The 27442-nt window shown below is 50.8% G+C and overlaps 1 protein-coding gene and 1 non-coding gene across 2 annotated transcripts in view; both read left to right on the forward strand.

Moving 5' to 3' along the window:
• MORN3 (MORN repeat containing 3) overlaps window positions 1-27442 on the forward strand; it is a 273245-nt gene that overhangs the window by 63520 nt on the left and 182283 nt on the right. The window contains exon 2 of the mRNA XM_085636381.1: window positions 4589-4741. Within this exon, the coding sequence (XP_085492507.1) occupies window positions 4597-4741 (145 nt within the window). The 5' untranslated portion in view covers window positions 4589-4596. The remainder of the gene's footprint in view (window positions 1-4588; window positions 4742-27442) is intronic.
• Window positions 24746-24885, forward strand: LOC146783830 (U4 spliceosomal RNA). Its single transcript, XR_014971162.1, has one exon. It is a non-coding gene; the product is annotated as a U4 spliceosomal RNA (small nuclear RNA).

A 27442-nucleotide genomic window follows, 5' to 3' on the forward strand; every position in this document is an offset into this window, starting at 1 on the left:
GATGCATTCAAGGTGAGCACCAGAGGCCACTGCATCCAGCAAGTAGTTGGGGTCAGGAGAGTGCTGGACAGGGCCTTGCAGAGGGCGGAGACCCAACTCGCGGAACTCTCGAAGAGGGTAGATCAGGGAGACGCCACAGCGGCGCAACTGTCGGCGGCCAAATCCTCCCACGCAGCAACACTGCGAGACCTGCATAAATACAACTTTCGGGCATACGCGGCAAGGACACACAGAGAGGGGAATAGGACGGGATCCCTCCTGGCTTGGCTAGCCAAACAAGACACAACACCACACCCTATCACAGAACTCATGGCCCCAGACGGGCAGCTCAAATGTTCGCAGGCTGATATCCTACACATCTTCCACGGGTACTACGCGACCTTATACCGGTCCCCGCGGGTCGGACCTTCGGGAGACCTCGTCGGTTTCCTAGGCGGGTCGTCCCTGCCCAAGATCCCCCCACAATCGGGAAGGAACTAGACAAAAAGATTAAACCAGTCGACGTGAAACAAGCGATTAAGGCCCTAGCACGCGGGAAGGCGCCGGGTACGGTCGGATTCCCGATTGAGTACTACCACACGTTCGCGACACTGTTAGCGCCGCGACTGGTCTCCATATACGAAGAGGCGGTAGCCCGTAAAATGCTCCCAGACTCGATGCGGACGTCGATCTTGGTGACCTTCTTGAAGCCACACAGAGACCCCATGCTCCCGGCTTCCTACCGGCCGATAACGCTCCTGAACACTGACTGTAAGATCCTAGGGAAAATCTTAGCGGAACGCTACAGTCAAATCCTCCCAACATTGGTGCATCCGGACCAATGCGGGTTCGTTCCCCGGCGTAACACCTCACATAATTTGCGCCGCCTTTTCCACGTCCAGGATCAGGCGAAAGAGAGATATCCTCGGGCGGCCTGTCTGGTCCTGGACCTGGAAAAGGCGTTTGATACCCTGCTGTGGCCTTACCTATTCGAGGTCTTGCGACGCGTGGGTGTCGGGCCCGTGCTGCTGGCCTATACCCAGCTACTGTACGGGGGCCTCACCTCCAGAGTGAGACTCGGCAAACTCGTATCGGCTCCATTCTCGGTGACCCGCGGGACCAGGCAGGGATGCCCCCTCTCTCCTCTCCTCTTCGCCCTGGCGATGGAGCCCCTGGCCATAAGGTTGCGACGGGAGGGGGAGGCGTGGGGGATTCCCATAGCGGACGTCACCCATTGTGTGTCATTATACGCGGACGATCTTCTGATATATGTCCGTGATATATCGGCCGACCTCACGTCAATCTGGACGACGCTGCAGGAGTACGGGGAAACCTCGGGACTCAGGGTCAACTGGGAAAAATCGTCTATTTTCCCTTTGGGTACCCATGTAGGGCCCTTGGCGATAACACTAGGCGCTCGGACGTTGATGTGGGAGGGGGCGGCCCCCAGATATTTGGGGGTGCGCCTATACCACTCCCCCAGAGACCTCTTCGAGGGAAACCACCAAAGGGCGCTGACTAGCCTGCGCTCGGCGGTGGGGTTCTGGAAGACGCTGCCATTAGCACCTATAGGACGCGTCGCCATTGCAAAGATGATCATGGTACCGAGAATGCTCTGCTACTTTGCAAACCTTCCTATAATCCCGCCGCGTTCCTTCTTTCGGGAACTAGACACGCTGTTGGCAGCCTTGATATGGGGGGGCGGCCGGCACCGAGTAGCGTTGCGCACATTGTACCTACCCACAACGGACGGACGCCTGGGAGCACCGTTCTTCGAATCATACTTTCTCGCGGCACAGCTCCAGTGGCTGTCCCGATGGACGGCGGAACGGCACGTGGAGGAGACGACCACAGAGAGAGGCAGACTGCCTCTACCGACGATCCGACGAATGCTCTTGCCGGGTTCTAAACCGACGCGCACACACCCGCTCCAGGTCGCCATAGCCCGCAGATGCATGATGCGGATACACCGCATGTCGAAGGGCCAGTCACTATATTACCCCCTACTCCCCCTGGTGGGTTTCCCCCAGCGGAGCGGGTACTACACCGCGAGAGCCCTCCAAGTGTGGACGGACCACGGCGTCACAGAAATGGAGGCGTTGTTCCAAGAGGGGCAATTGAGGACGTACGCACAGATGGTGGAGTGGTATGACCTCCCCCAAGGACAATTCTTGAGACACAGGCAAATACTGGAAAGTAGTGGCCGCTTCTGGAGCCCACGCGATGGGGAACCCCCGTTGCATCCGGTGTTACACACAGTGCTGCGTATGGGAGCAGGCAGTGACCTAATCACCTGGCAATATAAAGCGATCCGAGAGCTAGCCGACGTCTCCCTGGACAAACTCCGGGAAACGTGGGAAGACGATGCAGGCCGAGTATTCAATGATGCAGAGTGGCGTAAAGCCCTGGAGTCCCCCAAAAAGGTGTCCGATTCAAAAATATCCAATTCAATATCTTACACCTGGCGTATCTTACTCCGGACAAACTCCACCGGTTTTACCCCGAAACACGATTCGAATGCCCCCGTTGCCAACTGGTAGACGCCGATTTCAAACATATGTTTTGGGCCTGTCCATCCATACAACGTTTCTGGGGAGGGGTGCACCAAGCCGTTCGAGCTACAACCGAAATCCCGACCGCCTCCACCTGGGAGGAATATGCGCTGGGGATATCCCCAAGGAGGAAAATAGCGAAGGTGCAATGGAAGTTCATGTCCTTGGCCATTCTCCTCGCGAAGAGGAACATCGCGATGCATTGGAGGGCCCCAGAGGGGCCGTCTGGTCCGGCATGGGCGGGTGCGGTGCTCAAATGGGGAGCAGCAGAGGAGGAGCTGCTGAGGGAGGAGGAGGCGAAGGGCGCTCGCAAACACCCGATATCTATGGAGTGGGCACAGCTCCTCATCCTTTTTAAGCAAAAATACGCGACGGGAGATGTCCCGGATGCGACACAGCCCACCCCCCACGCCTCTTCTGCTTCCCCCGACCGCCCCGGACCGGTGGAGGACGCGGACGGCTCATTAGGCAGGTAGCACACCTAGACGCGAGGGCGAGTACGGACCCAGTCCCATGCGTCGCCACGAACAGTAGGCCAGCCCTCCCCTCCCCCCTGGTGAGCCCGAGGGCGCACCACACGCACTTGCCATCAGTCCATACACAATCTACGACGGGAAATTCTCATTCGCCAGTCCCGCACCATTCCCCCCCTCTCATGCTTCACTCCCTGCTTCCTTCCCCCCCCCCATTTTTCCCAGTTTCGGGGTCCCACCCCTCCCTAGGGCCCTTTCCAAGCCGCCCCGAAGGCGGCAGTTGCCCCAGTTGGCGGTTCACACATCGTTGTCCTAGTTACATGACCTGACAGTGATACTGGGAAAGAAGAGAACGCTGCATAGACAAAGTTGGGGAGGCAGAGCTGACCCCGAACGAGACGAAAGTTGTAGGCACCACCGCGATGATACGCACGGGGAACAGGCAGAACACACCTGTGGGAGGCATGTCTTTCGGGTCATAACAGGAGACTTCAGCAGCTAATGGACTACAGTACCCACCCACTATCGACTACGCAAAGGTCCATGATGATGTGGTGAAATGATTAACGCTTATACCTGTGAAAGTTCAATGTGATGAAATGCATGCAAAACCCTAATAAAAAAAGTTCAATAAAAAAAAAAAAAATCAGTCAGGTTGGTGTACGGCCAAGAACTGATGGAGGGATGTAAGGTCTCACTTGCGACAAGGCTTGTAGCCAGGGTCCTGAATGACGAAGATGATATGTGGCACATGGGAACCTTTAGAGCAAAACTGGGACATTATTGCCAATACAACAGTTTAACAAAGTTTCCTTGGAAGTCAATTCAGTTTTAATGAGCAAGCCTCTATGTTACTAGGGTGTTGGGTCTATGAGCCAGTTCTGCAAAACCGGCTCTGAATACCGCCATCTTCAACGCCAAGAGACAAGGGATTATGGTAAGTCTCAGCACCCGATTGTTAGAAAGCAGAGCTGCTGGGATTTATTCTAATAAGAAAGCCTGGAGTACACACTGCTTTTACACATGTCATCCCTCTAAGGCATGGCAAACAAACATGCACACACACAAACCCACACACCAAGAAGTGTACAGCAGTAGCATCAAGTAAAGGAGAACAAAAGAGATGGATGGAGGGATGACCAAAGGGAAGGTGGGAGGTTTAGGTATTGGCAAGGTGGCAAGGATCTCTGCTTGATTTGACCACACGAAAGGTTTCGCACTAAAGCAGGTGCAACCTCTAGGATAATGCCTACTCCTAGCCTTGCAGCAAAAGGTACATTATGACACAAGAGAAGCGCGGTGGCTCTGGACTAAGTATGGACTTCTAAACTAAATATGATCCTCGTATGCTACTGAAGGTTGCCGTGTGTCTCAAATCAAGGCGTATAGTTAGACCCACAACCATGACTCTGCTCCTGTGAATAGTCACGCTCTCCACTACTTCATCTTGAGCTATGTCTGAAGAAACCCCCCGGAGCTGCTTCAACCTCAGGTGGCTGAACAGCCGGCCAAACAATGTGTGCAAGCGTATCTGGGGGGTGTCCTACCATGGTCGAGGGTATTAGTTTCTCTTTTTAATTCCAGCCAGGAAAATGCCCTTGGAAAAGTACCCTCGGCTGGTGGAGCCTCCTTGGAAGGAGTGGGACAAGAAGGCCCAGAAGACTGGCCTAAGGCACACAGTCTATGAAGTAAATGGCGATCAATATACGGGCGAGTGGTTGGACAACCTGAAGCATGGTAAGACCTTTTATTCACAACCTATCAAGTGTTTGCATTGGGTATAGCTTAGCCTCTCTGTGTGAATGGCTTTACTGCTGATCAGCCATATTGCATCCAGCCCTCAATGGTCAACAAGAGGTGGCTCTTGTCACCAAACTTTAATATAAGACAGACTTGGAGAAGATCTTAGTGTCTCAGTGCTCTTCTGCCTCTTCCACAGAACGGCCAAAGGCAATCGGTCTTGATTTGTGCAGTGAAGGGCGTTTGAGTGCCGAGCTTGGCAGTAGCATGCTCTTCCAAATGCAGTTTGGTGCTGCGGCACCCCACTCTGGGATGCTCTGCAAGAGGGGCATGCGCGACTCTGGCAGGTAACACTTGTGATGAGTGAAAACACTGTCTTTTCCTCCAGCACTGGCGAATTTGTTCCAACTGAACAGTGGGGCAGAGTCACAAAAGCATTTATGAAACTGAAAGAAGCACAACAGAAGTACACTTTTACTCGCCTTAGTGAAGCGGCCCTGAAACGTCCAACTCCCTAATATGAGAGTGCAAAGAGGGTGCAAATTATATAGTACTATTACCTAAACAGTATCATTTAAGTCAATTTTGAGATATTTTGGTACCAGTTCACAAAGGCATGCAAGCGTGCGTCAAAGAATACTACAGGAGTACTACTTTACATATTCCAAAATGCTTTTGTGAGTAGGCCCTACAGTCTTTATAGCTCAGACTCAGTCAGTATTAAGGCAGCTCTGTCAGTTTAACACTCCCTGCTGACATCTGCTGGGACATGCAGGTCCTAGCATAGTCAACTCAACCTCTCTTATTTCAGTAAGTAGTACATTTAGTGGCATTAAACTGAGTAACAATTATACCTGTTATTGCAGTGCTTGAAGAAAACAACAAGTTAGTATCATATATTATTGCAGAAGGTGTGTTTCTGGCCAATGATTTAGAGATTTTCCTGGGTCAAGACCTTCCCCCACAAGTGTTGATGTTGAGCTGCCGTCTCCATCTGGTGGCACTGGTCCCAGCCGGTTGTTGCCATTGGTCAGGTAATTACACCAACGGGCTCTTTTCACAAGGCATTCGGTGAGGGTGTGGGCCCATGTGGAGAACAGTACCTGCCAGCCATGCATGGCTTTGGTGAACAGCTTTCAGGATCTCTCTTTTCGAGTGCCGGGTGGCAGGGACCCTTTGGTTCAAAACAGAGGAAAACCTTGGGTTAGAGATAATCAATCAATCATAAGGGTAATTTTATCCATTGGAGCACCAGATAACACACATGAGCAGAGCATCCCAGGAGCAAAGTAACCAAGGATCACACACCTCCAGGGTTCATGAAGACAGCATCTTAACTGAGACCTTCCAGACATCAGAGCTTCCAGGTCTAGCAGCATCCCAGGGATACTGTACCCCAGGCCTGAAGCCCCCTATGGTCAGAGCCCCTTAGGGTTGAAGTAATACAGGTTTGCAGCACCTCAGATTCAATTCAGCACAACATCAATGCAATCTGGGATCAGGGTCCACAATTGTTAGAGCCCACCAGGATCGGAAATAAAAATATCAGATAAGTCCACTCTCGACGTCTCAAAGAACCACGGGTTCGGAGAACTTCACATCTCCACAGGCTCAGGATATCCCAGGTCCAAAGCATCCCAAAATCAAAGGACCCCAGGATCAAAACTCCTGAAGCTCAGAGCACCCATGGATCAAAGAACCTAAGACATAGATTGAGAGCACCTAGCTCAGAGAGATGATCTCACCTCTAGTGAGATTATCTGTCTAGGATCACAGATCAGCTCACCCCAGGATCAGAGTATCACGAGATCATAGCATCTCTGCATCAGAGAACTTTAGGTCCAGAGCTCACGAATTTCAAGTCACCTCAAACTGAAAGCCCCCAGGGTCAGAGCATCCCTGGATGAGAGCCATCCAGGCCAAGGGAGCCCTAAGAGCAAAGGTCAAAGCACCAAGCACTCAGAGCAACTTGGGCTCAGGGCACCCTGAACTCAGAGAATCCTGGCATCAGGGCACCCTGGTGCCATAGATCAGAGCACCCCTTGGGCCAGGACACCGGAGTGCAGAGTTTAGGACTTCACAGAATGGAGCAACTTCAGGATTGGTGCACCACCTATCAGGATAACCCAGGGACAGAGTAAAGAGCACACCACTCAAGGATCACAGTACCCGAGGATCACAGCACCCCAAGATCAGAGCACTCCCGGCTTAGACATCAAACCACTGCATGGTTAGGGCATCCCAGTATCAGAGCATGCCAGGCTTTTAGGACTTTGCGGCCAGAGCAACAAAGCATCACAACACACCAAGGTCAGAGGTCAGGGCACGCAAGGATCTGAAGTCTGACAATACCAAGATCAGAGCTCACAGCATCCTCCTTCGAGAGCACTCTTGGTTCAGTGCAAACCAGTCTCATAGCGTCTCATGATCAGAGCACTTTACATTGGTGAGAGGGAGGAGATCTGAGCATCACAGGACTAGGGCCAAAGACTTAGGACCAGAGCGCCCTCGGATAATAGCAGTCTGAATCACAGCATCCCAGGATTGGGGGTCAGATCACCACAGGATGCACACTCCAACCACCACAGGATCAGAGCTCGGACCACCATGGGATCGGAGCTCAGACCAGCACAGGATCAGATCTCAGACCAGCACAGGATCAGAGCTCAGCCCAGCACAGGATCAGAGCTCAGCCCAGCACAGGATCAGAGCTCAGCCCAGCACAGGATCAGAGCTCAGACCAGCACAGGATCAGAGCTCAGACCACCATGGGATCGGAGAACTGACCACCACAGGATCTGAGCTAAGACCAATACAGGATCAGAGCACTCCAGGGTCAAAACATCTCTGGTTCAAATCACCGTGAGCACAGAACTGTAAGTAAACTGCACACCTGAGACTCAGAGTTGAGACCACTACAAGATCAGAGCATAAAAGGATAAGAGCACTGAATGCCCAGAGCACTCCGTATCAGGGCAAGCTCACAATACACCAGGATTTGAGCACTAACATGTCATGCATGTGGACCTCGTTAAGAATTCCGTATAATAATAAAATAAACTGAATTGCTCTCTTTGCAATAACATTATAGAAAACCCCAGGATCAGAGATACCAGGAAGCTTAGCACCTGCACGCCTCTGGCTCAGAACACACCAGGCGCAGAACTACGAGCACTCATGCAATCCGGGCACTCCCGTGATCCAAGCACTCGACGATCAAAGCATCACGGGATCAGAGCATCTTGGGATCAGAGGTCCTAGTGCTCCAGGATTAGAGCAGCCTAAGTTCAGACCATCCCTTAGTCAGAGCAGCCCTGTATAAGCAAACCCCAGAACCACAGCACCCCAAGATCAAAGCTCAGTGCATCTCTGGATCACAGTACACCAAGATCAAAGCACTCCAGACACAGAGTCCCCTTGCTGGAGGCAGCATCAACTCTGAGCAGAACAGCGCTGTGGCCCCAGGATCAGAGGAAAGTCCCAGGCATAGTATAAGCGCTCCTGCACCAGATGTATCACCCCTGGATCAAAGCGTACCAGTATTACAGCAAGCACCAGGAGCCGATCACCGCAGCATCAGAGGAGGCACTTCAGAATCAGGGCTCCTGCAACCCAGAAGATCGAGGTATCCGAGCACCATATAATCAGAAGCGGGACCAGGGCTCTGGGTCGTTTGGCTGGAAAGACAGAGCCGTGGCTTCAGGTGGTGCGTGACCTGTTGCTCGTAGTCCTGTGGTTGGGTCTACTTCAGTCTCTGTTTTGGTGTCAACTGTGTACACTACGGATGATTACTTACTTACCAACATTACCTGGGCCAAAAGAGTTAGGATTTTTTAAGATTTAAAATCTATACGGCTCCATTGCTGCTACTCCTGAGGCGAAAAGCCGGGAGGTGTTGTATCGTTTTTAAAACCTGCTTTGTTGTATTGTATTGATTTTAAAAATACTTGCCTGACTTTGCACAATTCCTGACTCCCATAACAGCTGAATATTAGCTGCTGGGACTCAGAATCCACTCGTTTCTTGGCGCCATTGACCGCCGAAGGGAGACGACAGCCACGCCCACCTCTTGTTGGCCACGCCCCCTCCGCAGACATAAATAGAGCGCGCTGCACTCAAACGCTGCTCCATTGCTGCTACTCCTGAGGCGAAAAGCCGGGAGGTGTTGTATCGTTTTTAAAACCTGCTTTGTTGTATTGTATTGATTTTAAAAATACTTGCCTGACTTTGCACAATTCCTGACTCCCATAACAGCTGAATATTAGCTGCTGGGACTCAGAATCCACTCGTTTCTTGGCGCCATTGACCGCCGAAGGGAGACGACAGCCACGCCCACCTCTTGTTGGCCACACCCCCTCCTACGCTACCCGCCACCACTATAAACTATGTGTCAAAATCGGAAGCGCAGCGGACGAGCGCAGCGGGCATGCCGATTGCGCGCCGAAGGCGCGCTTAAGGCAAGCTCGTCTGCGCTCGTCCGCGACGAGGACGCGCCTAGCGCCACAAACCCTGTCCAGTACAGCCCATCATCCCCCGGCTACACTCGGGATGCTTTGATCGACCTTCGAGGGTATGCGCATGAAGGTAAGCTCACCTTCGAAGAGACTGCCTCTCCACGAACTGACTTCACACACAAGGACCTAATTGTAGGAGGCCTCTTGAACGTAAGATCCTTACCAAAGCACGCCACTGAAATTAATCTTCTTATCGAGTCACACCATCTAGATGTACTTTTTCTAACCGAGACCTGGACACATGCAAACTGTGAGACCGACCTAGCAGCCGCTTGTCCGCTAAACTTCAATATTCTTCATCTTCCTAGACCCAAAGGCCGCGGTGGCGGAGTTGGCGTCATCTTCAAAGCCTCGTGGCAAACGAACACCTTAGACATAGATCCGACACCCGGAATCGAGCTCTTTGGTTTGTCGATAAACTGCCATCAAGGAGATACCTTTACGGTAATCATTTGCTACCGCCCACCTGGGGCCTTTTCTCTCTCGCAACAGCAAGCACTCCTCACGACTATCACCAACATGGCAACCTCTCACAGTAAACTAGTACTTCTAGGAGACTTTAACCTTTGGCCAAACGGCAGCCTAGACACAGGTCTAGACAACCTTCGGCTGTCCTGTGATAGTGTGGGCCTTCAACAACTGATAAAGGACCCCACTCACTCTGCAGGCAACCGACTCGATCTTATCTTCTCGAGCCCGGGTCTAACCCAAGTAGGCGACATCCTGCCTATGAGCTGGACAGACCACTCGCTCATTAAACTCTACATCAATAATGCCACAACAAGCAAACCCAAATCTCACCCGCCCCCACAATTCTCGTACCGAAACTGGAAAGCGTTAGAAAAACTCAGCACCTCCACCAGAATCTTCGAGGTGGAGGACAGTTTCGCCATTACCAATTCGGTGGAAGATAACTATAGATCCTTTAGCTCGAGAATCACCTCCCTTGCGGACTCTGCTGCCCCTCTTAAACTCTGTAAACCGAAAGGTAGAGCTCCGGCTCCCTGGTACAACGACTCTTTGAAAACCCTCAAGTCAGCCTGCAAACAAGCTGAGAGAAAGTGGAGACACGGATACTGCAACAATAATAAAACCCTCTGGAAGAAGGCACTCCGTGACTACAAGTCCGCTATTGCAGAGAGTAAAGCGAACTACTACTGCTCCACTATTACCAATGCGGCCAACAGTCCAAAAAGTATATTTCAGATTCTGGACAATATCCTACACCCTGACTGCGTCAAAAACCCCATCCCCCCTTCTCAGCCCCTTTGTGATAGCCTCGCTCAGTTTTTTACTGACAAAATTGAGACTATCATCAATAATCTGGCAACGTCCCCGTCATCCACTCTTCCCACCCTCCCTGAAATCAACCCCACTATTCCTGAATCTCTGAGGTCAGCCTGTCCTCCCACGAATAAACTACTGGCTTTCCCTCTGATTTCTCAAACAGAATTTGAAATAGTCGCACAGGGCATCACTTCCGGATCCCCCCTTGACCCTCTGCCTCCGAAAATATGGAAAACTTGTGGGCACGAACTGTTTCAGACTCTCCGGATGATTTGTAATCAATCCCTGAGCTGCGGCGTCGTTCCCCGCTCCTGGAAGCAAGCGCTTATAACCCCGCTGCTAAAGAAACCCACGCTAAACCCAGATTGTCTGTCCAATTTCCGCCCCATATCACTCCTGCCTTTCCCGGTGAAGGTGCTCGAACGCTGGGTCAGTAAATGCCTCTCAACCCATCTCGAGCAGCACCATTTTCTGGACGAATTCCAATTTGGGTTTCGCCCAGCCCATGGCACTGAAACCGCGGTGCTCACGGCCATGGAGGAGCTTCGAATGCGCGCAGACAGGGGCCAAGCCGTGGCCCTGATTTTACTTGACCTGTCTGCCGCATTCGATACTGTCAATCATAGGATCCTGCTCGAGCGGTTGAGAGAGGCAGGGATCGACGGCACGGCCCTGATCTGGTTTCACTCCTACCTTAGTGACAGAAAACAGGCCGTTTCCCTCCCCCCTTTCCAATCGGTCTTCTCCCCGGTCCCTCACGGTGTTCCCCAGGGTTCCTCTATCAGTCCGATTCTTTTTAATGTTTACTTAAAACCTCTGGTCACGTTAATCAAATCGCATAACATGACCACAGTAAACTATGCGGACGATACCCAGCTCCTTCTCTCTTGGGAAGGCGAAGACTCCATCCCCTTGCAAGCCTTCCATGACTGTCTACGAGACACGGCAAGCTGGTTGCACCGGAACTCACTTCAGTTCAACTCCTCGAAAACCGAGGTGATGTTCTGCCCTGCGAGTCGCATACCCCGCCCTCTGCCCGCTGAGTTCTGGCCCCCGGAAAACTCCAACAACCCCCCACCAGTTACCACTGTTCGCAACCTGGGCGTCATGTTAAACCATCAATTGAGCATGGAAACGCAGGTCTCAAGAACAGTCGCTACTTGCTCTGGCCTTATGCGCTCACTGCGCAAAGTCTTGCCTCTACTTCCACCCTCCGCCAGAGCACTAGTAGTCAGGTGTACTATTCTCAGTCGCCTTGACTACTGCAACGCCCTGCTGCTTGAATCTCCTGTGACACTACTGGACAGACTCCAACGAGTCCAGTCGGCAGCAGCCAAACTGGCTCTTGGATGGACCAGGAGATCCTCGGCCACCGGCGCACTGGCCGAGCTGCATTGGCTGCCTTTGAGGCAACGCATTGCCTTCAAGGCCCTCTGCCTGGTCTTCAAGGCACTACATGGAGTAGGACCAAGACCTCTTCAACGTCTGTTCTCCTGGTACACCCCCACTCAGGTCCACAACTGCCTGCCTTGCGAGAGTGCCCAGATGTAAGAAGGCCAGGATGGGAGGAAGATCGTTCAGAGTAGCTGCAGCCAAGCTATGGAACAGTCTACCTGTCGACATTCGCCAAATCTCTCATCTCCTCCCATTCAGGAAACGAATCAAAACATGGCTCTTTCCTTCACCCCTATAAAAATTCGGCCAGCCCAGTTCACCCCCGTCAATAAACCACAGGAGTAGCTACCAGCGCCAGGATACCTGCCAGGTGACAGTCGCGCTTTATAAATATTTTAAATAAATAAATATAAAATAAACAGAATGATAACATCTCCAGGCATGACATCACACAACTTTTGGCCGAAAGATGACATCACAGTAAATCACATTACGTACTGTGAGACCTGTGTCAGAGAACAGGCCCATGTGACTTATGAACAAGACCGCATCAAGATCTTTGTGCGCTGTGGCCAGTTTTAACCTCACTAACATCTGTTTAGCAAGAAACGTCCCTGTGCGATGCACCAGTGCTTAATTTGTGCCGGTGGTTGAAGGTGGAGTGGACCTCGTATTTGGGATCCAGAAATTATTTTTCCTCGTTTGACTTTGACCCAGAACAAGAAAGAGAGAAAGGCGGAAAAGCGAGACAGAAGAGGGAAGAAAAACATTTTTTTAAATCAGCAAAGGGAGAAAGCAAGCAGGGCTGGACTGGGAACCAAAACTGGCCCTTGCAAAGTGCTCGGCCCTTCGGGGGTTTGGGGGTGCGGCCAAGCTATTTTCCAGGGCCTGTTTCGGCTATGCTGTAAAAACGACCCTGTAAAAAAAACGGCCCCTCAGGGGCCCAAAACCGACCCCCACCCTGGCGGCCCACCATGGAAATGCCCGGTGTCCGCTACGGCCAGCCCGGCCCTGAAAGCAAGGGTGAAAAAGAACCTGCAAGAGTGAGATAGAGGGACAGGAGGTGTAGTGTGGTGGAGGCAGGCATGAGGTGGAATTAAGACTATGCTGCTGTGATATTCATCCACTCTGGCATATGGCAGCACTGGCAGAGAAAGGGTTAGGGTCTGATTTAGAGTTTGGCAGGCATGGCGGTCTGCCACAAATGTGTCAGAGTTCCCTGTCTGCCAAACTGATGGTAAGGCCGATCTGGTGAGTCAGGAGCAGCGTCGTGTTTCTGGCGTCAGCGCCCCCTCTGCCTCCACCCTTGTTAGGTGGGACCATTGGTGTAGGTACATCAAGCCATCCGACCTATTTAGAGTGGACAGCGGGATGTACATTTTTTTATTGTTTTTCAGAAACAAACTCCCACTTTGGAAATGTGTTTTCGGAAAACAAAAAAGGTTGCTGAGCAACCACCTGAAACATGGTGCCCTGCTCACCAACCTTTCAACGTCTTCGGAGGATCTGCCAACGCGGTGGCTCCTCTGAAGGCACAGAGTTCTCCTCAGGGCTGGTGGAGATCTCTAAATATGATGGGCTGTAGTCTGGCCAGGTGCTGATCCCCACCACCCTGGTGGACAGCGGGACGCCCACAATACTCCGAATGAGCCCCGAGTCTCCTTTCTCTTATTATTTTTACAAATGAAGTACTGCACTGCAGTAATGTCACCCAGTAACTCGATCAGCAGCTACGAGACCCGCATATCAGACTAGTGCGCTGCTTTCAGTGACTTGTTGGTAATTCCATTCCTAATCATGGAGCTGGGTTTCATCTCTTAACAGGTTAACCTGCAGCTTTCATAAAATCAGTAGATTGGTTTGGTGAAATCAGGAGGATTTGCTGAAAAAGATGTAGCCTAGACTCTAAATCAGTGGGTTTGTTAAGTGTGTGGTTGCAGGGCCGGCTCTAGGGCGGTGCGACCGGTGACACCGCACCGGGCGCTGGCCTGCAGGTGGGGGCGCCTCATTGCAATGTTAAGGTTTTAAGAGCACCTGCTGGCGTGTTCCTTCAGTCCTGCAAGTTTCAGGCAACAATAAAAATGTCAAGATAACTCCTGTGATTAATGTTCCTGCTGGTGAGATCTCCGAGTTTCGTTTAGTTGAGGTTTTGACTGGTCATAAAGTAGCACAGAGGATTAATATGCCTGCTGCACAGAACATTTACCATGCAGATCACAAAGTGCATATAATGTTAATAGGTCAGTGAGTTACTGCTTTTGTCGGAGAGATCATTTTGTTCCTTGCAGTTTATAAGTTAAAATCCTAACATAGAACAGCAAGCTATTAACTATCATCAAAGAGCTGCCGTTTTTCATTATCCTAATGTTGCAAAAAGGGTTCATTTGGGTAGAAATCAATTCTTATTATTAATGAGAACCTCAAACCATGGTGGTACATTTAAAATTATGAGTTTGTGCTTCTCCAGACCAAGCACTTTTAAACTGTAATGCCTACCAGTATGGATGACATGTGACTCCTACACCTTGGAGTCCCATGGCTTATGTAACGTTTCCTATACACTGATTTACACACCTATGAATGATTGTCTCTGTGTAATGTGTGTGTCATGTAAAGCGCTCTGATACCCTACACTGGTATGAGTGGCGCTATAAAACTAATTAAATGTATCTGAGAGAGAGTGGTTATGGAGACTTGAGGGGCACTGTTAAAGGGTTGTAGTAAGTGAATCCATGGGAGGTCGCCAACAAACATTGTCGCACTGGGCGCCACCAGCACTAAAGCCGGCCCTGTGTGGTTGGTGTTAGTGGTGTCTCTCCTTCGTCCTGCAGCATTGAACTTGTGGTTGCTTGCACTTCACTGATCAGCTCCTCATGGATCCACGATTCTTTGAGGATTTGCCAGTGGATTTAAGGAGAAATCTTTGATTTTTGCTCGCGGGTGTGAAACTGATCTCTAGCACTTCTGCTCTTCTTCAGGACAAGGATTATGTTCTTTAATAAAAACTTTCATTTTTATCCAGTTTTAAGTCTGGCTCAGCAATGCAGCTGACTGCAATACCTATTGTTACTAATTCTTTAAAGTATACATATAGTGAGCGGGCTTTGATTTCACCCAGAGGATGTTATTGGCTGTTCTATGCATAGTTCCGCCCCCTGTGAAATGCTTACATTGCAATGCACAAGGGTCTTTTTGACATCTGAAAAGGTCACTGAATCATGACCTGTTAAATTCTTTTTGTTGTGAATGCATTACACAGAGAAAGCAAACTGTTTCTTTTTTTTTTGCACTGCAGTTTCCTTTAAAAAAAATACCTTAGGACTCCAAATGAAAGCCACACATAATGCATTTGCCAGTGTTTGTTATCTTTTAAAACCTGCCAGACCACCTGGGTAGAAACGTCTCACTTTATTGTTGGAAAAGTGCAGCACTTTTTTGTAAAGTTGTGGTACGATATTCTTCAAAAGCGCGACCAGCACATTAGGTCGCACTTTCACTCCTATCTATTGGGAAAGGGGCCTGATTTCTAACATGACTTTCTGCCTTGGATCAATCTATGGACGACATTTAGATATATACCTCACACTAGGCCACTGAACCTTGCGGTCTTACCCAAGCACACCTCCACACTCACGCGGGTTACCTTACCTAATCCGGAACCCTACCTATACCGTGCACAACTATTCACAGCAGCTAGGTCCTGAAGAAACGCCACTGATCTTTTTAGGCTAAGCAGGCGTGAAACATGTCGACCTCATTTTTAGTTACACGGGCACATCGCGCCCAACAGTAACTCACTGACCTTCGGGTTTTTTATCCTATCAGGGGTCTCACACCATTAAATAACCTTATCTGGACACCCCTAGGTAGTTTTACTCACACACTTCTGCACGCACGCAACAACCTGTTTATTGGATCCTTTTTTACCCCACACACCCGCACTCACCTATCGGCTTTTCTCTTTAAAAGATCTCCGCGAAAGTGACCCTTCGGGGGACCGTCGGGCATTGCAGCGCCGGCCCGACGAGGAGCAAAAAAGCCCGATGATGAAGCATGACATCCTTCGGGGTGTGTGAGGGCAACTAAGAGGCAAGATTGAGCCCTCCCCTTCGGGACTGGGTCCTTGACACCGGGGATATACCTCTGCCTCTCTCCTTTTCACTCTCCTCTCGCTTCCTAATCTACTTTCTAACCTTTCTATCTCTCCGTTGAGGAGGTGTATAGATCTTTTTCCACCTCCAACTCAGAACAATGTCCTCATTGATTTAATTTTAATAATCTTTTAAAACCTGTCAGACCACCTGGGTAGAAACGTCTCACTTTATTGTTGGAAAAGTGCATCACTTTTTTGTAAAGTTGTGGTACGATATTATTCAAAAGCGCGACCAGCACATTAGGTCGCACTTTCACTCCTATCTATTGGGAAATGGCCTGATTTCTAACACGACTTTCTGCTCAGATCTCTTATGTAACTCGATGAGATCGCGTATTTCGGGCAGGGAAGGGTCCACCTCATGCTCTTCGGTTGTCTCATTTCAGGCAAATTCCCCATCAGACAAAAGTTCTTCCTCCCTGAGAGAGCAGGAATAAAACAAGCCTGCTAAACCGAGCATCGTGTTCCCGATGGCCCAAAGCGGCGATGCTATGTATAACCAGCAGGATGAATTACACCGGGAGAATAAAGCACCTTCCATTGTAGGCGTAATGTCTCTCCCCAGATCCCTTCACAGCCCAGCGGCTTGCAAGAGCATTATATTGTCATTTCCATTATTATACTCCGCATACCGATTTATCGTCTTATGCAGGGTTTTAAGTGGGGTGAAAAACCTGGGGGGTGTCCTCTCAAAGGAGCGTGGCCGATGTAATATAGGGCGTGGCTTAAGAACACGTAAACTAAAAATGTTTGCTTAGCATTGTGTGCCGACCGACTGGTATTTTGCTGCTTCTGTCATTGCATCCAGATATATAGTGCAGCATGTAACATTACACCTACAACAAGCGAGGACTATTGGCTTTGTCAGTGGTTGTTAATTGCATAAAATAAATACGCAACAACCATGGTTTCGTTGTATATAATATTGAAAATGCTTCCGTTTTTAAATGTTGAGACTAGGGCACAAGTCCTAAAACAAGCATTGGCATAGCCAATAGGTCTCGCCTTTGGGACCTTATAAGTGTTTAGCCTTGCAACAGTTGCATAAATAAATACTTATAAGGTCCCAAAAGCGAGACCTATTGGCTAAGCCAAGCGGCCGTGTGGCCCTGTAAGTGAAAGTGATCGCGATCACGATCAAACATCAAAGCGGCCGCGCAAAAGTGAAAGTAATCGCGGTAAAGAGCGGCGCGCGCGCCCGTGCACATGCACTGTAGCTCTAGGCTGGCCTGGTAGCACTTTTTGGAGCCCTCTCAATAAGTCTTGCCAGACCAGCGCATGCGCTGGGTCAGGCGAGACCTAAAAAGTAGGTGGACTAACCAAGTTAGGCAGCATGCAAGTGACATTCATGGCGCATGAAATCACAGCATGACATCATGGCGCAGCTTCACAGGAAGTGTCATCACAACTCATGGCCTCACAGAAAGTGACATCAGATCTTAACACCTCACACATATGTTTTGCAGGTCTATCATGAGTACTTTTCAGCTCATTACAAAATTTAACAGATGAGTTTTTGCGTCAGGGTTGTGCCAAAAAAGTCACGCATCCCAGACGCAAAATGTGAGCTTCAACTTATACATTCTTATCTAAAAACTCTTCCACGAAGAAATTGGAAGCAAGGAGAAACGTGGCAGTAAATCTGTTCTGCTTAATTGGTTGCAAAGTCCACATTTCTAAATAGCTTAAGGCTATAAAACAATAAAATAATGGTATTTAAAATGCTCTTTGTGTAGATACAAGGACAGACCAGCACATTTGACATTCTTACATTGCATGTATATCCCTTATATACAGGGATTGAAGAAAGTAAAAAGCACTCCTCTCTTAAGTGTTTGTGAAGAGATAACAAGCTGCGAGCGTTTGTTTCCCCTCCTTTGCATATAGGTGTGACTGCTGCTCAGATAGCTCCCAGCCAGGACAGTGGAACAAAAGGAGGCCTGATGGCCCTTAAATTCAGCTTTTGTTATGGGCCCAGCAGGAGTCCGAAATATAAAAGCCCACTCAGTTATGTATTTTATTTTTTTAATGCATTTTTATATAGCGTGGACTTTACCCAAAGGTGTCAGAGCGCTTTAAAATAGAAACAAGTACGTTATGTAAAGAGATTTACATACTTACACCTTACAAATACAATCGGGAGAGTAAAACAAGTAAAATAACATAAGAGGTGGCAAACACAAAAAACAACGTACAGGTATAGAATACTTATTTACAACGTTGGGATCAGGTGGGATCAGGTGAATGCCAAGCGGCCATGAGGGGCATGAAAAGGGATGGATTCATTGTGAAAGTGCCTGCACGTTGCTGCTCTGAAAGAAAGTAGAAAACATGCAGTCACGGTGCCTGGAAATTACACCTGGACAAGTACATCATATTTCAATGGGGCCCAGCTTCTTGCAGGGTGGACGGCGTCCACCCTGTGAAAATAGTGGGTGGACGCCGTCGACTCGCGTGTACCCCCGACTTGTGCCCTGGTTGAGACTGTGAAAGAGCTTTACAGAGTCTCTTTGACGTTACCTGAAGGCAGTGAATGGTGGCACTGCTGCAGAGGTAAGATCTTTTTTTTAGGTCTCACCTGAGCCAGCGCATGCGCTGTCTGGCGAGACTTTTAGGAAGTGCGCTTTTGAAAATACTGCCATGGCCTAGAGCTTGCGGTTACGCGCGCAGGCACGCGCGATCAGGCGCCATCTGGCTTTCCTCAGGCGCCATCTGACTTTCCACCCTTACACTCGCAGCGGCTTTCATCGCTCGCGATTACTTTCACTTTCGCGGCCACGCGGCCAATGCTTGTGTGTTATGTGTTTTGAGTGTGTTCCTACAGACCTTTCATACCGCACGCTGAGGACCAGCATTGGAGAGCTGCATGCATTCAGCACCATGGACAGGGCCCTTGAACGCATCCTATGTATGGCATGATTGTGCGGTTGAGTGTCACTTTTTCACCAGGTTGTTGGGTAGCACGCTTGTGTTTGGGTCTGGATGTGCAGTGTCAGTAGCCTGAACAGGACACAATCAATCAATCAATCAATCATCGCATTTATATAGCGCGCTACTCACCCGGAGGGTCTCAAGGCGCTGGGGGGGTCCGCTACTGCTCGAACAGCCAGGTCTTGAGTTGCTTCATGAAGGTGAGGTGGTCCTGGGTCAGGCGGAGGTGGGTGGGGAGGGAGTTCCATCTCTTGGCGGCGAGGTAGGAGAAGGACCGTCCCCCTGTGGTGGCTCTTCGGATGCGGGGGACGGCGGCGAGGGCGTGGCTGGTCGATCGAAGCTGGCGTTTGGGAGCGTAGAAGTTGAGGCGGCTGTTGAGGTATCCTGGGCCTTGGTTGTGTAGGGCTTTGTGTGCGTGGGTGAGGAGACGGAAGGTGATTCTCTTGCTGACCGGGAGCCAGTGCAGGTCTCTCAGGTGTCCGGAGATGTGGCTGCGACGGGGGATGTCCAGGATGAGTCACGCATACACCTTTACTTAAAATCGCCCTAGTGATGAACCGAGTCTATCCTCCAGCAGCGCATTTCTGTACTTAGTGTGCACTTCAGCCCCCTGGACAGGCGCATACACACCACTTTTCTTAACACCACCCTCGTGTCGCGATGTGTCTTACCATCAGCACCCTGGAGAGGAAGCATATAGAGTTCTTAACTGTATGTAAATCACCCGACCTTATTTGATATGGTGTCCCACTTTCAGCGTCATGGCCATCACGCGCTCGCGCCTCATTAAGCAAAGTAGCTCTCTGCGTGTTTGTGCAGACATGTGTCCTGTATTTAGACCATGTATTTGTTAGAACTGGTTTCTCCCTCTAAATTCTACTTTCGTAACTTAACGCCATTTTTCATTTAAGCGCTTTTGGACTTAGTCCGTTAAAAAGCTTAATGTGTGTTTAAAGCAAAATGCCCTGCTGCGGCGCCTCAGAAGTGTTCTCAAACTTTAAAATACGTTTTCCCTTGAATGTTTCCAGTAGGTCGTCTTCATCTCCCTGTGACATGGTTGGACTCTTAGAAAGAAATTGACAGCTGTGATGCATCTTGTGTCCCCAGATTTCAAAAGCTGAAGTCAAACTTGCATCTCGCATAACTTCTTAATCTTCCGGTTTTTTTGTGTGCTTTTTTTTAGGGGGCGTGGCTAGCTGCCGATGGGAATGGCTGCTCGGTAGCTTCGCTCCGGAGCACCACTCCTGAACCATCCTGATATCCTCGATCCCCACTGGCCGATCTTCGCCCTAGTGCCCTCGGGGGGATGTCGTGGTTCCCAGTGTTGTCCTGGCCAAGTTTGGGGCAAATTGGTGAACTTTCGCTGGACGGGCTCCGTGGACTGGGTCCTCGCCAGATGCCCTGCCGCTGAGGGTGCTGTGTGTGCTGTGTGTGCGGCGGGCTCATGGCACGCAAGACCGCGGCTCCGGCCTGTCCCGCCGAGGCTCCGCGAGCTCACCGCCTTTTGATCCAGCTCATGCGGTGCTCGGATCAAAGCGTGTGTGTGGTGGAGGTGACCTTCCCTGTGGCCCCTGATGTGACGGGGTCGGACCGATTGCAACAGGGGACCCCGGAGTTGATTGTGGCTGCGTACTGGAGGTGACTTACGTGCTCGGGCAAGTGAACTCGCCGGGCCCGTGTGTGCTCTCCGGGGGCTGGACTGTGGAGGACCCCCGATGCTCCATGTGAACTTCAGCGTCCCTGGGATCCTGCACTTTGTGCTGCTCTGAAATCCAGGTTGCAGACTTAAATGCGCATCATTGTGTGGTCGCTCCCGCCTGTACGCCGCGGCCTGGCGTGGGACATCTTGGGCAAGGATGGCCTCCTGGGCGGTGAGTGCGATCGCATCAGGAGCTAACCCGGAGTGCAGACTGGGATCGGCCCCGGGGACAGATTGCCACCTCTGGAGACCTTACCTGTTGCAGCCTATTGCGTCGGGGTGGTGGTCTGGAGACTCCGCTCTGACTACTGCCACCGGGGACTGCGCCAGTCTCAGGCATTGCCTGCATTGACCTCAGTGGAGTACGGCCTGAATGAAGTACCTTTTCCGGGCATCCTGACCTGTGGTGCGCTCTCGGTCACCCTGATGGCCCAGTGGTGCGCCCTCCTTGTCGAGTAGTCTTGCTGTCTGCGTCCATAGCTGCCTTCGTTCCTCAGTGTGGAGGATCGGATGCCCGGGGGTGTTGTGCGATCACCCTGGTTGACCTGGATGCACGAGGCGGGCGAGTGTAGCGGTGGCCTGGACTGCTGAGGCCTGCTCCGGCTTGGTTGGCCTCCTCCAAAAGACCTGTACGTGTGGTCTCCGTAGCGGAGCTCACGGTGAAGCGGGACCCGTCATATACCCCTCGGGGAAGGGTGCTAACAGCGAAAACCAACAGGCCGGGTGTAATTTTTCACTGCAGGCGGCGGGGAGTAGCAGTCGTGCCCGGACTCTGAGCGGGGCTGTGGCATAAGGAAACATGGCCACCGGGCGGTCAAATCGGACGCCGGCCCAAACCAAGCTCGATAAATTCGCTTGGCAGAAGCAACAGGCTGAGGACCGGGCAGAGTCATCGACCCCAGGTGAAGTGACGGAACCCTCGAATAAGGATCTCCTCGTGGCTATCACTGCGATACGCACTTCCCTCGAGATCAGAATTGACACGGTCGCAACTGATGTGGAGCTGATACGTGAAGATATGAAGAAAGTAGTGGAGAGGGTAGCCACTGTTGAGAGTACCACGAAGGAACTGGTCGGTGATACTACTCTGCTGAAGGCCCAAGTCACGGAACTGCGAGCTTCCCACAAGGCAATGGCCTTGCAGTTGGACGACTACGAAGGAACAATGCGGCGCAACAATGTCCGCATTATTGGTGTGCCGGAGTGCGTGGAGGGACAGGCGGCAAACTCTTTTGTCGAGGAGCTGGTCCTCAAGCATCTTAAACCGAGAGGCCTCTCCAAATGTTTCACGATTGAAAGATCTCACCGGCGTTCCAGGGGGCCGTCCAAGGCCGGGTGCGCCCCCTCATCCTCTCCTTGCTCAGGTGTTCAATTTCCGGGACCGGGATGTGATACTCCAGATGGCGAGGGCGGCCCCACCACTTACCTTTGAGAACAGCAAGATCATGTTTTTCCCGGACTTCACTCTACATGTACAGAAACAGCGCTGTGGCTTCCTGGACGTGAAGCGGGCTGTCCGTGATCAAGAAATCAAGTACGCCATGATGTTACCTGCCAAGCTGAGAGTGGAAGCCAATGGGAAATCATGGTTCTTCACACATCCAAAAGAAGCCTGTGATTGGCTGGAGGGCTGGCGCACGGTCGAGAGGAAGCCGAAGAAGGGGACTTCGGCTGTGGACGATGCAGCAGATTGGCGTCAACAGAGGCGCTCTCCCCCACACTCGGACACCGATTCCCATGGACATAAAGGTGGACGCTAATGCTGCGGTCTGGTAAGATTGATGGGGGCTGGTCCTGGCCCCCGGGGGTTCTTGTGACTCTGCCATGCATGGTCTCAGTGACTTGGCCTCCAGATGTAGAGTTGCTGAGGCTTATATTTGGGTGGGGGACGAGGGGAGTATCCTGAGCCACATGTGATGTTACGGACACGGGCCCAAGTGATTGCCCTGGGTGAACGCTTGACCTACCTGTGATTTAGATTGATGGGCTTGCCTATTCGGTTTCAATAATATGAGGTTTATTGTATTATTTTGGGGACATGTTATCGCAATGCTCCGGAACATTGACAGGCAGAACAGCTGTTCCTGGGGCCACAGTGAATCACTGTATTAAACATTGTCATATGGGGTGGAGATCGGACCGGGGGATGACGTAATTCCTGACTGATTGTGGTTGGATGGGGAGGGGGTTAGTGCACGTTCCCTGAAGTTGTACATGAGTGCGCGACAGGCACTCTGCGTGTTGGGGGTGGCGGGCGGTTTTAGTCCAGCTCTGCAGGGAGGCAGGGAGGGGGGGTGTTTTGGGGGGATAGGGTATGTTGGGGGGGTGGGGTTTGTTGTTGGTGGTGTTGGTCTGACAGCGTAATTTCCGGGATTGACTATATCCTAAGTGGCAATGGTTTGATGAACAGGGGTTCGCAATCACGAGGTGGGAGCATTGTAAAGGATCACCTCGGATCAGCATTCGCTGGTGGCTGGAGTGCAGTGGGTGCAGCCTTCCGGTTCATTTTGTTGATGGTTCCTTTTTTGTGTCCTGATGGCTCCTGGACAGGGACTTAGAGCAGCTACATGGAATGTGAATGGCCTGAGGGACAAAATTAAACGTGGTATAGGTTGCATTATATCCACCGCCAGGATCTCGATATAGTGATGCTGCAAGAAACCCACTTGATTGGAAATACATGCATGGCACTTAATAGGAAGGGATTCGTATGATTGTACACTCAGGGTTCACTTCTGGTTCCAGGGCAGCGGGGATACTCTTGCGCAAGGGTTGCCCATACGTGGTACAAAACACCTGGACGGATGTGCAGGGCAGGTATGCAGCAGCTACGGGGCTCTGGGAAGGGAGAGTCGTCAATGTAGTGTCAGTATATGCCCCCCCAGGCTTGCAACGCCAAACCTTGCAGGAGATAGGGACGCTGGTACTGGCCTTGCCAGAGGGTTCCCTGATATTGGATGGAGATTTTAACCTCACTTTAGATGGCCCTCGAGATAGACTTCCGCCTAGGCCTGATCCTCCGCGGGGCTCCCACCTCCGGGGGTTTGCTGACGCGCTAGGGGTCGTAAATGTATGGAGATGGTCGCACCCTCAATATACGCACTATACTCACCAGTCCGCTGTACATGGTAGCCAGTCCCGGATTGACTATCTGTTTACACATGCCCAAATTATATACGATTTCACGGAACCACGGATGCTGGCACGTGGTATATCCGACCACTCCCCTGTGATGGTGGTTTATGGAGTGTGGCAATTCCGGCGTTCTGGTGCTATAAGAATACACCCGTGGGCACTGAAGATACCCCATATCCGCGAAGGCCTCAGGCGAGACTCAGACTTTTACTTCGAAGAAAATGTGGGATCGGTCGGGTCGGCGGTTACACTGACTGATTGGAGATTCCTGATTTAACGTATCCGAACTGAGCACCCACTCCAGACCCCAAAATAATCTGCAGTCTAAACCACAGTTATTTCTCTTGGGTGGTTAATAACATACTGTTTTAATAAAATGAATCCCTTGAATTTTAGATCTGGAAGAGTAATGATTTGAAAATAATGAAGCCAAAATTGTGCCTCGTAAATCTGAGACTAAAAGGCTGCAAATTCATCAGTATAGCTCCTTGAAACGGTACACCCGCAGTAAGGGCTATATCGACAAATGGCAGTTTTATTTATATTTCGCTGAATTATTTCCACGCCTCCTTTGGAATATAGTTAAAGACCGCGTGCTTGTGACGATGCTAGCACCAAGCCCCAGCATGAAACACCAAAAATATTGTGGTGCTCGGTCTAACAAGCTACTTACCATGCAATTTCCCAGAGTCCTTTGTGCGTGTCAGGGAAACGTTTGGTGCTGGAGAGCTGATCGAAATTGCAGATATAACGCGACCACATTCATTATTTTGGCTGCCACAAGTCAACAGTGCCATACTAATGCCTCACACTGATATTAAGTTTTCTTGCTCTCTCTAACATGAGATACTACGGCGAGGGGGCATGTCATTCACTACGATATAGTTAGCTTTGCGCAGTGACAGTATTGTAGCCAATGAGGTCAAACCGAGGCGCAATTATTGCTTATTGAAAACTTAACCCAATACCCCGCCATGGCGCCTTGAAATATAGTAGCTATTGCAATTTTCGACAGTCTCTAAGGAGACTGAATAATTCTGTGAAAAAAAGCACAAGTTTTAAGAAGTAGTGTATGTGAGCCTGCATCAATCAGATAAATAAAGGGAGTTTTAATGGCTATTAAATTACTGTGTGCCATTTAGATATTTTCTGGCATGTTTTCTACTCTCTGGCAGTAATTTCAGGATGTTTTTTAAATGAACAGTTTTCATATTTCTTGGTCTTTGTTCCGATCTTGGCTACCCGGATCTCTTCTTACCGTAGAGCAGTCCAAAACTTACCAGCACCTTTGGCAGCCAGGGGGGCACCCCCCCCCCCACCTCACTGAATTGCAAGTCCCTGTCGCAAAAGTGACCTTTGACGCAGTGCAGCGGTGGCTTGTGTTATATCGCTCATCGCCATATTGAGTACTGGGCGTGCCCATTATTGTTGAGCACACGCGGGGGTCAGCGGTGAGCTCCCCCACTGACATGCAATATTTGGTTTGTCCTGAGTAGCGCAGGACTAGGTAAATAAATAGTGATGCGCGTGCAAGTGGCGTCAGAACCGACACACGCGAACATCGTGCTGCACCCACCCACCGTGTCCTGTCTCTTCTCTTGCGGCCTTGCTCACCACCGCGCACCACGCCTGCTATTTAATAGTCACTGTCGGAGCGCTAATTGACACGTGCTCCGACACAACATTTTCTGGCGACGAGGGTGGTTCCTTGTGTTCCCAGGTGGCGGCCACACACGACAACATCATGTGCGTGGTACTCGTGCTGCTGGGAATCCAGCCCCACGCGACCTCGTGCAGTCTGCAGCTGGGGGAAGAAACTCTGCTGAGGTGGTTGCTGGCCCCTCCCTGCTGCCTACGTTCGTGGAAACAGTTCTGGAGGCTGTGTTGCTGGCCTGTACAGAGGCTGAGAGAGGCTGTGTGTGCCCCAAGGAGGAACTGTGAGTAACTTGCTGGCTGAGGGCACTGAAGGGTCTTGGTACCTGGCTGTCCACAAGAGTAGACAAGACTTTAGTTGGTGGAAATTTGAGACTCCTCAGTCATGGCTCATATCTTGAGCCGGTCGTAATAGATGGGGCCCCGTCTGCTCAGGCCCCAAGGTGGAGAGAATGTGTCGAGCGAGTGCTGCTTTTCTTCGAAGTTCCAAAAGTAGACGATGAGCAAAAGAGTTGGAGGGACGGAGGTGTGTAAAATAGCCAAGACAGTGGCAGAAGCAGCGCCAAAAACTCATCTCATGCTTATAGCAGCCCTCAACGCTCATTTCGAGCCCATGGCGAATCGTGACTATGAGAGTCTTGTGTTCAGGCAAGCCAGGCAACAGCCTGAAGAGTCGCTAGACACATTTCACGCCAGGTTAAAGGTGCTAGCCAGCACATGTGGATTTCAAGATGAGACGGAGGAGTTTCGAGGCCAAGTCATTCAGGGGTGCGCTTCAGCAAAGCTAAGACAAAGAATCCTGGAAGAATCAGGGAAGTCGTTGGCAGAGATATTAACCATGGGAGGACTAAAGAACTTTCAAAAGCAAAGGCGGCCCACATGGAGGCAGCCTTACAGGCTCCTGTGAAGACTGGACCAGTGAATGCGGTCGCCCCGGCACCAGTCAATCCATGAGACCCGAGAGCACGCACATGTGGCTACTGTGGGGGACCATCACAGAGACCGTCTGAGTGCCCTGCGAAAGGGAAGAAGTGTTCGGCGTGTGGTAAAATGAACCACTTTATCAAAGTCTGTCGGTCGAGTCGAGGGAGAGCAATGAGATCCCAGGTGAATTCGATCCCCGGGACTCAAGAGACAGGAAGTTATATGGACGATGATGGCCGGGAAGAACACACGGTACACTCGGTTTTCACGGTGGGGTCAGCTTCGGGTACCCAAAATCGTTTGCCCCAGTGCCAAGTCCTAGTAGGGGGACGCCCCTCAACAGCGATTGTAGATACGGGAGCGACCATAAACATCATGTCCCGTGAAGCTCATCAAGGGATGCCACCCCCTCCCATACTAACACCAGCAAAAATCACTGTGTTTGCCTTTGGACAGTCCAAACTGTTGGCCATCAAAGGAAAGTTCAGAACGACACTGGCTTATGACACACAAGAGGTGAATGCAGTAGTCTATGTCACGGAAGAAGGACATGGTATGTCGTTGGGGTGCAAGTCAGCAGAGGCTTTGGGCATTGTCAAGTTTGCCTTCGGCATACACCGAGAGAGTGTGACTCAAATACTAGAGGAATTCCCCAAGGTGTTTAATGGAATCGGATGTCTAAAGGACAAACAGATACATCTTCAACTTTGATCCCTCGGTGCAACATGTAGCCTTGCACCACAGACGGGTTGCATTTCATCTGAGACCCCTCGTGGAAAGGGAACTGCGCCAACTGGAAGATGCAGTGATAATAGAAAAAGTGAAAGGTCCGACGCCCTGGGTGTCACCCATTGTGGTCGGAAGGATGCCCAAGCAGCCAGGCGAGGTGAGAATCTGCGTGGATATGAGGGCTCCCAATGCTGCAATCAAGAGAGAACGGCATCTGACGCCAACAATCGATGATGTGATTGGAGAGCTAAGCGAGGCCTGTTGGTTCTCGAAGCTTG

This window comes from Triturus cristatus, chromosome 11 (assembly GCF_964204655.1).
Source record: "Triturus cristatus chromosome 11, aTriCri1.1, whole genome shotgun sequence".
Classification (NCBI taxonomy): Eukaryota; Metazoa; Chordata; class Amphibia; order Caudata; family Salamandridae; genus Triturus; species Triturus cristatus.